The sequence below is a fragment of the Limanda limanda genome, chromosome 2, assembly GCF_963576545.1.
Source record: "Limanda limanda chromosome 2, fLimLim1.1, whole genome shotgun sequence".
NCBI lineage: Eukaryota > Metazoa > Chordata > Actinopteri > Pleuronectiformes > Pleuronectidae > Limanda > Limanda limanda.
The window spans coordinates 6,476,559-6,488,839 of NC_083637.1; the positions used below are offsets into that span (position 1 = coordinate 6,476,559).

Sequence of the window (12,281 nt, forward strand, 5' to 3'; positions counted from 1 at the left end):
TTCAGGCAAGTCAGTTTGTATATGTTATACTACTTAATTGGTTTTAGTACTTCATTTTTAATTTGTTCCAAAAGGCGTGTCATAACCAATTTAACACAAGGGTTTGAATAACACACACACACACACACACGCACACACACACACCACCTTCATCTCTCAAACATCTCTGCTTTGACTTTATAACAATTTCTCTATTTCATGCACTGTTTAAAAAAGCTAACAATTGGGGAATTGGCTCAGAACAATTAGACAGCGCCCCCTGCTGTGCTCCGAAAACCATTCTGTTCAATAGCTTGTGCTGCACAAGGTTGTTGTTGTTTTTTATTGCCAAGTACGACAAACACATACACATCCAATAGAAACAAAGCGTCTGTGAGGAACAGAACGCACAATGGAGGAGAAGCTGCTTGCTTTCTCACCCGAGTCCCAGGTGAACAACCCGACCCGAATATCACTTCTCAATCTTTGTCCAAACAGGTTCTGACAGCTCAGGTTGAATGTCAACACAAAGGAGTGTGTTCCTGAGTTCCACAAATTATACGACACAAGTTTCAAATCAGGCAACTAACCAAAAAATAGAAAACACCTATTTGGCTCCAAGAACCGTGGCCAATACAGGACAAATGTGTTTTTACACAGAGATCCCACAAAACTGCTTCAATGGTTTATTTCAATCAAGGATGGATGGATGATTATTTTCTATACACATGGAAATAAAACAAACTGTTACAAATTTAAATAAGTAGCAGTAAACGCAGGAGTAAATTAGTGAAGCGGATCAAATCAACCCTTCAATTAATCCGTCCGCAATCCGACCATTAGGCTCATCTCCAGGGCTTCAGATAAATATCTCATATAGATGTGATATATAACAATCCATTAAAACAAGCCGTGACATAAAAATAACACATCAATTACGATCATAAGAGTGAAAAGTGATAATTTTAACGTTCAGCATTCAGTCACAGTTTGGAGAGGAAAAGAGCTGACAGGTCTAAAAGGAGATGATGTATAGAACCTTGTCTGTTTGAGCCTCAGTGGAGTTTTATCCTCAGATTCACTGATACAACTACACAAGGAGACATGATTTAACACAATATACAATTTGTCGTGTTGAAATGGGAGTTGAGGGATGAGACGAGTCAGTGTGACCTGCATTCACTACCGTCCAGAGTTTTATTTATAAGCGTTCAGCTCCAGAATTATATTAAAGTAAAAGCACAGCACAAAGAATTCACTGCTATTTACTTTCAAGTGGCTCCGGTGGTGGCACTGCTGCTCCTGTACGACACAAATCAATTCAGACAAGGACACAACAACATGCAGATACAGGTTTTTGAAAAGCCGGAAGAATCAGGATGTTGAATCTGTCTCTGGAAGACGGAGCTGGCCTTTCCCCGACATGACACAGTCACTTTGTAATGGAGATTTAAACTCGTGCCTCTGATGGCAGCGACGTGCTAATGAGATTCAGCAGCGAACGTAATGAAGCGCTCTGACCCAATTGTTCGGATGCGAGAGGATTTGTAGTGTAGCTGTTATCCGATAATCTCCCACACGCTGCGTGCACATTAACACAGACTCAGACGATCTGATGAGATTATCAACCACACAACCAGATTATCTTCCTCTGAGCAGATTATCATCCCCACAATTTTCCCTCCTCAGATGTTTTGTGTGACTTCATGGAAGCGTGATTGTGCGTGTTTTGGTGTACAATACAATCTTCATGTTCAGGGTTTTTTCTTTTTGTGTGAGTGGCCAGTGGCCTGTGGAAAGCCTGGTCTGGGATCAGTGGTTTCACAGTGTGTGTGTGTATGTGTTAAAGTGTGGTTGTGTTATTACATGGCCGGCTGCACAGGAGACAGAGAAACAGACGTCAGCCGTGTTCGCCATGGGTCACAGCCAAGGGGACAGCACTCGGATGTATGATTACATAATGTGTTGGGGGAATGTGTGTGTGTGAGTGTGAGTGGAATGTTAAGATGTTATTGGGAATGAGAGTCTAAAATGGAAATATCGATAAAGATTGAGGCCTTGACGGCTCGAACGTGGGACGTGGGTCAAACTTAAAAAAGTAAAAGTACACATCAAATACATTTTTACTCTAAGACAGTTTTTTATTTTAGGTATTTCTTATCACCTTGATGTATATTAAATGTATTTATATGATGTTATTTGATTATATAGAACTTGTGTGACTCCTGATTCCAGTGTGTGTGTGTGTGTGTGTATCACTGGGACTTTGCTTCTGTGACTCCTTTCCCCCGATAAGACTATTTCCCCAAATGCACAACATTCTTATCTGGGATATTTCGGATTCATTTCTAAATAGTGGGGGGGGAGGTGGAGACACTTCATTTGTGACTCCCTCCCAAGCACAGTCAGACAACACATGGTTTCCTCTACGGGTTTTTAATGAAGTCTTGTTCTCCACATCAAACCGTGAACACTAGGTTATACACGGTAACAAAGACATAACACACAACGTTAGCTAGTTAGCAAACACAGTATCAATGATTACAATCAAGGTTAAAGTAAATAACAAACAGACAAAATACTTCGTTGGCTGCATGCTCTGAAAAGGAATCTTCTTATCATCTACGAACTCTTAGACGTGTGTGTAACTACCTCTGCTTGCTTCTCTGTGTCTCTCACTCTCACAAGCAGCTCAGCGGAGGCGTCAAAATAAAAGTCTTATCTCTAATTACACAATAATGCTATATACAAATACAAAATATACATTGGAAAACCTTTACAACATTTTAAAGTAATATAGTGGCAACAGTTACATAATTTGTCTTCACACGCAGTTTGTGGTGAAGACGTGTAAGTGAACAGTGTGTTTTCCTGTTGGTGTTTGTTGTGGAGATGTGATTTGTGTTCTCTGGCATCGCGGAGCCGTGTTTCCAGACTCTCTCCTGTCTCATGTTGTTCCTCCTTTGATTCCTGTGGGTTCCTTGATGGAAAGTAGGCCACAAAAAAACACACCGAGGAATCGTAGTCACACTCAAAATATCTTCCTGCGTCTTTAATGCTTCTGTCCCTCCCCAGGCTACCAGATCTCCTACTGCCTGGACAGCCGGGACCCTCTGCGCTGGACCACGGTGGAGGTGGGCTCCAACGCTCGGCAGTTCACGGTCACGGGACTCTCCTCGGAGCAGACCTACGTGTTCCGACTCACCGCTCGCACGGCGGTGGGCTGGGGGGAGGAGCAGGAGGCCCGGGTGGTCACCACGGAACGCAGAGGTAAAGGACACACACGTACATTTACATTGACTCTCACATTTACTCATCTGGCAGATGCCAAAGCGACTTAGAACTGAGGGTCCATAGTAAATCTTCAGAGCAGTGTAGACCTTGAAGTGAGTGCTAAGTGGTGAATCTGTTCAACAAGATCAAATTTAGGAGTTGAGGGAAGGAGGTGAGTGCTTGTCAGGCATGTTAGGGAGTTAGTTGGGTTGAGAGAGGAGGTGCTCTCAGAGGAGGAGAGTCTTCAAGAGGGAGGAGATTCAAGATTCAAGATTTTTTTATTGTCAAATGCACAGAGATAACATAAAGCAGTCGCTGGCAATGAAATACTTGAGTCACAGGCTCTCTTTAAGCAATGCTCAAGTAATTATCAAAAAAATAAAATAAAAATAGAAATAGTCTAAAATAGAATACAATTTAAAATAGAAAATAAAATATATATATCTAAATATATGTCTGTACGGATGAAGAGAAAAATAAAACAACAATAGTGCAATTTGTGCAGTAGTGCAAATATTCAAATATGCCAGGGTGCTGGTTTGGTGGAGTTATTGCAGTTCAGAGGAGTTTAAAAGTCTTATGGCCTGGGGGATGAAACTGTCTCTGAGCCTGGGGGGTGCGGGATTGCAGAACGAGAAGGACTCTTCTTCTCTGGTAGCATTCGGTAGCTTGTTCCTCCACCAGAGAACAAACGAGTCCGGACTGTGATCGCCTCTTGTGCAGGGACGGAAATGTCAGCCAGCGTTCCTCAGAGGAACTCAGTGGCCGACACAGAGCACAGGCCCGTATGATGGAGTTCAAGTAGATGGAGTTTCCCATGCAGACCCAGAAGTCTCTGCAGGCAAACATCAGTGACTTTAGCAGAACTTCGGGATCACGCTCCTATTAACATCCGACACTCCGCCTCTCACCCCGAAACACAAAGTGCTGAACGTACGTAAAGAATTTATAGAAATCTAATTTGAACAGTGTTTGTAGAGTGTGACAGGAAACATTGAGATGATGTGAGTGATTCATCAAGGCAGCTTTTCATCAGGCACACATCTGATGAGAGGTGATATTCTCAGCTCTGCCTGGAGTCTCACTGCCGGTGTGTTTAACTATAGCGTCGTCCTGAGGCTGATGGCAAAGTGTTGTGAAGGAACTCAAACTAACTAGAGTGAACGATAGAGACGGTTTCCTCTTTGAAACTATTCCCCTGTGCTTTAATTTAAGGAACACAAATTAATTTTAATAGGGATTAGAAGCAAAGAGATTCGTTTACACAGAGATATTTGTTAATGGACAACGAAGCTTTTCTAATCATCACTGTTGCTTCTTTCAAAACAATATTTTGCAGCATAAAAGAATAGTAAAACATTTAATTCAGCAAAATACTCAAATTGCTTCTGACATCTGCACACACACACACACACACACACACACTCTCAAATGTAAGATGCATGAAACAAAACCAAAATATGTGAATGTCAGCTGTACTTTCAAGAGCTTTGAGTGGTCGTTAAGACCAGAATAACTCTTTATAAACACAGTCCAGTCCCTGTTCTCTCTGCTGAGGAACATAAGATGTGGTTGAAAGCCCCATTTAATAGTTAATAAGACATATATGTAGTTATAGGTGCAACAGAGCTGCAACAGCGAGTTGGAGAAGGAGGAAAACGTTAATGGTTCCTCTGTGTGCACTGGTAGGAAGTGAGACGTGTCGTACATCTTCATTCACGTGGGGAAAAAATGACAAAGAGCAGTAATTTGTGTTGTGTGTGATTGTTAAAAATCACTCTCTCTCTCTCTCTCTCTCTTTAAAAATGAATGAACACAGGCCCGGGAAGAGTGTGATTAAATTCTGGAACTGTATGAAATCACACACTAATGGAACCAGCATAACAAGTGTCTTTGTTTTCTATTTATAAAAAAAAAATACTTCTCTACATTACTGGATAATTCAACTAGAATAATGGGGTGTGAGCTCGGAGGCTTTGAGTAATGACGAGTAAAATCTGCTTTCTTCATCCAGTCCTGCTACTTATGAAGCTGCGTCCTGTGCTGCATTCATGCATCAGGAACCAGCAAGGAAATTCACATTCCATTACAAAGATGAATATGCAAGATAAGAGGTCTTAAATAAACCAGATTGGTCAGGAAATCCTGTAAATGAGCCAATGTTAAGCAGGAGTGACTTGATGAATGTTAATTAATTGAACCTGAGCTCTTCAAACTTGTATCATAGTCTATTATAGTAGGCAATCATGTGTTTTAACTTTCAAATAGAGGCAAATTGGTCAGAGACATTTCAGGTTTGCTATTTCTTAAAGTGTTGGAATGGTACGGAAAAGTCAAGGCAAGTTTTTGCATTTACAATTGTTATGATCTCTATTTAACGGGTGTAATGAGTCGTGGTCTTTATGAAATCTTTGCTAAAGATAAAAGTCCAGACGCAGAAAAGCAAACAGCTCGGACGGATCCTCCATGATCCAACGAGCAGTTAGTGGCTGAACGTGCACGATGCGTTTGTACTGGGCTCCAAATGTTGGAGCAAAAATAAGACGTCTGACCTTTTCCACGAGTCGCTGTTCAAAGAGAAAAAAGATGAAATGACATTTAAAATCTCCAGCGGATTTAACAGAGCATGCACGGCGACATGTGTAGATATTGAAATCACCAGGTATTAGTTGTACGAGGGAATAACGAGCGTCTGGAGTTTCAAATACTCCCCCGAGGATCTGTGCAACAGTTCATGAAACGCTTGTTGTGTTTATTGTGTTACTAAACAGACTCAAATTAACTGACTTGTCGAGTGAAACGAAGATTTTCTCTCACCGACTCATAGCATCATGATCTGGTGTGGGAAGGGAAGAAGTCCTCCATTGAGGTAATTTTGTCTTTTGTGGCAAGACGTGTGATTCAGAAGAGTAGATGAAGTAGAACAGTCATACGAACAGAGATATCGGAGACTGAGCTGTGACTCTCGTTAGTTTTGTTGAACCTGGAACCTGGAATTGACATTTTCTCCTTCAGGCAGTTGATGGACAAAGAGGAGGAACAGCTCTTTATAGTGACTTGATTTTAAAAGAGCTAAAGCGACTGAGGAATAAAGTTTCTTTTTCACTTTTTAGGTTGTGATGCTTTTATCTCCTCTCAGTGTATTTTCAGAACTATTTATTTAATTGATGCAATTACCGGTTGACATGTGCACCAGATTATACAGTTGAATTTATTTTGCACCGCATAAATGCTATTTTTCACTAAATTGCGACAGGAGAAGATTGTGTTAAGTTAACAGAGTGAACAGCAGGAAGCCAACTGTAAAAATAGATGTTTCATGAACTCGCTGACATCTGGTGAATATCTTTTTTTAATAATGAATAGGTTGTAGACAGTGGTCGGGAATTCTAGTTTGAAACGATATTTTGAAAGTGTTCTTGTTGCCAGTTTGAGAAAAAAGGTCTGTAGAGCAGGGGGATAATTCCCTATGATTCCCATTATAGTTCATCCTGATTCAATTTAATAAAAGAATATTGATTATAGTCACTGTAAAGACATGGACAATTGACTGTCCATCATATTTTTTCATCTTTCACCAAACTAAGTTTTAAAAACACTGCATTGTTACTCCTGGAAACTGTTTTTTTTGATAATCTATGATAATTAATTTTCCTTCTCCTAAAATTAAATGTTAAGCAAAATGAATTTCCAAAGGTTTTTTACTCCTGAGAAAAGAGGAGGCATCCATTGAAAGTAAAAGATCACTTTCATTGTCACTTCTAAAGTAACAGCGGCTCTCGTGTCTCAATGGACCATCGGAAGAATAACTTTGACTTTTTGAAACACGACTCGAAACCTTTCATATACGTCCGTCCCTGATCTCTTTGTCCAATTCTCTCTGTCGGCCACACGTCTGGTGAAGCATTGAAATGCTACAAAAGTCCTTATAATAAATCGTGACAGTGAATTTTTATGAAAAACTAGAAATCATGATGTCTGATATTCCGCTCGCAGCTCTCGGCGTGTGTAGCGCATTTTAATTGGATCAGATATCGTGACATCGGCAGCATCATTATCAGGATTTCTTTAGAAACAGAATCCAGTGGTTCCCTGTTCCACTTCAGTAACATAATGGCCCGTTCTCACTGGGAGATCGACAGAATGCTCTAATAGAGATTTCTTTCTGATGATGCTGGAGAGACCAACTTAATCCCTGGAAAGAGAAAATTGCTTTTTTGAGTGGGCCTGCGGGGGTGTGTGTGTGTGTGTGTGTGTGTGTGTGTGTGTGTGTGTGTGTGTGTGTGTGTGTGTGTGTGTGTGTGTGTGTGTGTGTGTGTGAGGCAGCGTTAACGTGCCGCATGTATCATGGACAAAAACTGTGATTCCCTCCAGAGATATTTGTCTAATCGGGTGTTTGTCTCCAAGAGGGTGATAACTGATAAGGTAATGAATGAAGCAGTTGCTTTATTTAGCAGGATCCATCCCCCCCCCCATTCCACCCCATCATCTCCTTCTTCTAGCAGCACACGGTGAGGGACGGAGCTGGAGGTCATGAGGGGTCACGGGTGGATTTTTGAAAGTTAGGAATAAACAGTATTTACCATTAAAGGAAAAAAGTGAATTCCAGATAAAGAGAACTAACCTCCTGATATGAAGACAAAGTAGATCGACTTCACACAAACCAAATACAAATCAAACAAAACAGAACAGTTTGTCTATATAAAAGAGATAAACACTCTTTTTAACCAAAGTATCCAACTAGTCAAACTTAAGGCTAAATCAAATACACCCTAACCCCCCCTCGGCGAGCACTTAGAAGAGCCTCATTGGTGTTTCCTGTTTGTTCGCTGCTTCTTTGGCACCACATTTTGACCAGTTCTGACCAGATTACCACAGTGTGGGGTTAAAACTGAAAGAAAGTCAAGATAAATAGTGTTAATATAATGCTGAATATGAAGAAATAACTAAAAGTGTACACGTCACAATAGACTTCCATTAAACACTAAATCAATCATATGTATATTGTATGAAGGGAAAAGTCTCGTGAAGGTTCCTGGTTCGAAAGCATCTTCCTCCCACATTCCAAAGACGTGCAGATCCCCCCCCCCCCCTCTCCGCGGTGTAGCAGTAAACAGTGGTGTTAGTTCTCAAAGGGCATGTACGTGTTCCGACAGTTATGAGCTGATTATCAGAACATGATCTTTACAGGGGAACAGAACGAGAGGGAAACAGACAGAGAGACACAGATGGGATCAGAGAAACAAAGGAGGCAGAGAAGAGTGAAATCTGGATGAAGATGAAGAATAAAGAGGAGAGGGAAAGAGGGAGACGGACAGATTTGACTAAAATGACTTGTGATAAGGATGAATGAGGGAAGGTGTGTGTGTGTGTGTGTGCGTGCGTGTGTGTGTGTGTGTGCGTGTGTGTGTGTGTGTGTGTGTGTGCTTCTGCGTATGTTTCAAAGCGTAAGTGGCGATTAATTAAACTTCAGAGAGAATCGATAGCGCTTTTATTTCTAGACGTAATCGATAACCCCCCCCCGCCCCTGAAATTAAACAGTAATGCCCCCCCGACCATGTGTTTTTGTTTTTGTGTCTACGTGCACATACAGTATGTGTGTATCCATGTCCACTGATCACACACAGCTACCGGCAACACAGTCGCACAAAGACAATGACTCCTGGAGCCATCTTTCATCTCCTAATTGAATAGTGAAGACAAATCCACAGTCTCTCTCTTTCTCTCTCTCACACACACACACACACACACACACACACACACACACACACACACACACACACACACGCTGGCAATCTGCTGAGAATATTGTTTCTTTTACGCCGCAGTGGTTAGATGTCTTGTTTCATTTAAACACATATATATTCATTGCAGCAGTCACACTGCTGCACGTGTGTGATGTAAACGCAGGACGTTCGTGTCCAGTGTTTCAAGCTGTTTGCAGCATCTGGTCCGTGATGGCCTCCTTTTGTTCAGGTCACCACTCATTTCAATATCTGTGGCGACACATCAGAGGGAAATCAAAGGAGAAGCAGGAACGGATGAGTGGAGAAACATATCGAATGCGTATATGTTCCCACACAGCGATCATCTCACACGTGCATTTACATGCATTTAGGGCTGCATGGTTCCAGCTGAGTCGGCTGTAAGCTGATTTATTAAACATTGGATTCTTTAGTCAAAGCGGGGGGGATTAGACAAGCCTGGATTTCTCCATCTAGATTTTACTCTTTGAAAAACTGATTTCTTGTCTCTAATCAGATTCTTACATGAGTTCTGGTAGAGATTCACGCTGTATTCAAATTAATTCAATCCAAAGTTGAACTGAAACTAACTGAAAGCTTCTTCTAGAAGTCGTAATCTGTGAGTTTCCAACATAATCTGTATATAAATGACGGCTTCCTCAAAAGTGAAGCCAAAGCATCTTGTTCGCCCCCTGGTGGCTGGGGAAACCCCACCTCCTCCATGTTAGCAGATGGGACATTGACCAAACTAAAAAGTCACATGTTCTCGAAGATGGTTTCTGTCATTGCAGGTGGTTCTTATCACATTAATGTTTGTTGTTTGTTGTTCATGTTTCAAGTAAGTCTGGAGTCTCCACATGTGCAAAATGGCGGCTTTCGTATCCGGGATCATTTGGCTTTGTTTCTGGATATCGGGATAAACTTGAGAAGCGTCATCTGTCTTTACAAACAGTCTATGGTTTCCACTGCTAAACATCCAACTCTCTTGTTCGAGCTTTAACACAAATCCCACACATCCATGTATCACGACTGCGGGTGAACTTCTAGCATCACAATCCGGCTTCTAACGGCACAAACACCTTTCTTAAACTCTTTTGTCTGGTTTTCTTATTATTTGTCGGTGGAAAAAAGGTCAAAGCGACTGCAAACTTCTCTCCATAACAAACACCCACGTCTGCGATGGGAGATAAATCTGTGGGAGTTTTGACCCTTTGCATCCAACACCTCCTTCAAACACGATAATGAGCGATAATTCCGTCTTTTGATTTGTCCGCCAACTCTAAATCTAAAGTGAATTAATGCTTACGAACAAAAATACTCCTGTAGCAGCTTTTATGTTTGACTGGGTTTTCAAAATGTGTCAGAATACTTTTTTTTACTTCTAAATGCTCCCTCGCCTATATTTTCCATTTCCTTCCCCTCTCATCGTTTTATATCTTCTCCTCTTTTCCGCTTCCACAGAGCGGCCGCAGCCACCGAGGAAGTTGTACGTTCCTCAGGACAGCGTGGAGTCTCGGCGCCTGCACCTCCACTGGGTGACGGGGGGGTCGGGCTCCTCTCCCCTCAGGTACTTCACTGTGCAGCTCAAACAGCTGCCCAGTGGGGACTGGAGCACACACATCGCTGACATCCCACACAACGTGACCGCCTGGAGCGTGGACAGGTACACACACACACACACACACACACACACACACACACACACACACACACATCGAAGCATGTACAGAATATAGTACGTTTACTCCACCACTTGCCTGTTTGCTTCAGCCTCTCCTCCAAGCTGATCCCAGCTCAGACTGGGTAAAAGACGAGAGGCCAGTTCATTAAAGTCCTGACAAACAGGGATTTTCACTCTTACATTCACACCTGTTGGTAATGTAGAGTCACCAATTAACTGGACCTGCATGTGTTGGGACGTTGAGAGGAAAACATCCAACCTCCACCATAAAGCCTCTAACTCACCAGAATCAGAATCAGAATCAGAATCAGAATGTGTTTATTGCCGAGTAGGTTTACACCTACCTGGAATTTGCTCTTGTTGTTGGTGCGAACAATGAACATAAAAACATAAAAACACAATAAATACAACACACATAAGAAACAAAATAAACAATATATAAAATAAAAAGATATAAAAGATATAAAAAATAAAGTAAAAAGTGAAATGCAAAATTCAAAACAGGAGAAAGCAATGTCAATTTGCAATATGCAATGATATGCAATATTATATAATAAAATATGTCTTAATGTAACACATCCTTGAGGCGTGGGGGCGGGATTAAAGTCCAAGTCTGGTGGGGGGGGTCCTGGGCCGTGTTGATAAGGCCAGCTGCAGCTGGGAAGAAGCTGGTCCCATGGCGTGAGGTTTTGGTCCTGATCGACCGCAGCCTCCTGCCTGAGGGAAGAACCTTGAAGAGTTTGTGACCCGGGGTCAAACACAGACGTAGCTACTGCACCATCATGCTGGCCCCCACAAACTAGCCTAGCAACTGTAGGTAGGTGCATTGAGTTGATGCACCCGCGTACAGTCGTCAAGGCAGCGACAGAATACAGAATAGATGTTTGCTCTGACGTTACCTGCAATGTTTGCACGACTTCTGCTAATTTAACTCACAACCGACAGCTCTGAGTGCTTCTTCCATGAGGAGTTTCTTTCTTATTAGGTTTTAAAGAAAGATCACAAAGCTGCGTTCACAGCAGCAGCAGCATTGAAGTCCTTCCCCGTGTGCTTTTAAGGATTCAGCTGAACATTAACGTCTCTGTCCGGCTCTTTATTGGATTTGAGAAAGTTTACACTCCAGCAAACCCAGCGAGGCCTCACGAGACAAACATCTTAACTTCCAGCGGTCTCCAATACTCTCAGACCGATTCTCCGATAGGGAAGTGGATCTTCACTGTCTGTCTCTCCATGAGTCGAAGCTGAGCAGCTCGAGAGGATAATGTCAGAAGGAAAATCTGATTTCAAATGTTTTCTTCGTCATCTTTTGCTGTAACACAATAACAGTTCTGCTCTGACGTCCTCTCAGGCTTTCAGCTCAGCATCATGTCTGTGGCCAGCCAGTGTATTTTTAAAACCCTTTCACTAGATTAGTATTTTTAAAAAGAGTTTATTTGAAATGTCTGACATGTGCTACGTGACATCAGAAAGCTTGACAGGCCCTAGCAACGGTATCCAAGGAGGGAGAGGGCTCACCTAGGCATCGATTCGACCACGTCAAGAATCTCTGGAGAAAACAGCAACAATTACTGTTATATAAATATATATTTATGTATATATATTCA

General features: G+C 41.9%; 1 protein-coding gene across 1 annotated transcript in view; it reads left to right on the plus strand.

Annotated features, from left to right (window-relative positions):
• The window catches only part of LOC133015790 (protein sidekick-1-like), a 159,287-nt gene that overhangs the window by 123,411 nt on the left and 23,595 nt on the right, over window positions 1-12,281 (plus strand). The window contains exons 30-31 of the mRNA XM_061083067.1: window positions 3,055-3,249; window positions 10,458-10,659. Coding sequence (XP_060939050.1) covers window positions 3,055-3,249; window positions 10,458-10,659 — 397 coding nt within the window. The remainder of the gene's footprint in view (window positions 1-3,054; window positions 3,250-10,457; window positions 10,660-12,281) is intronic.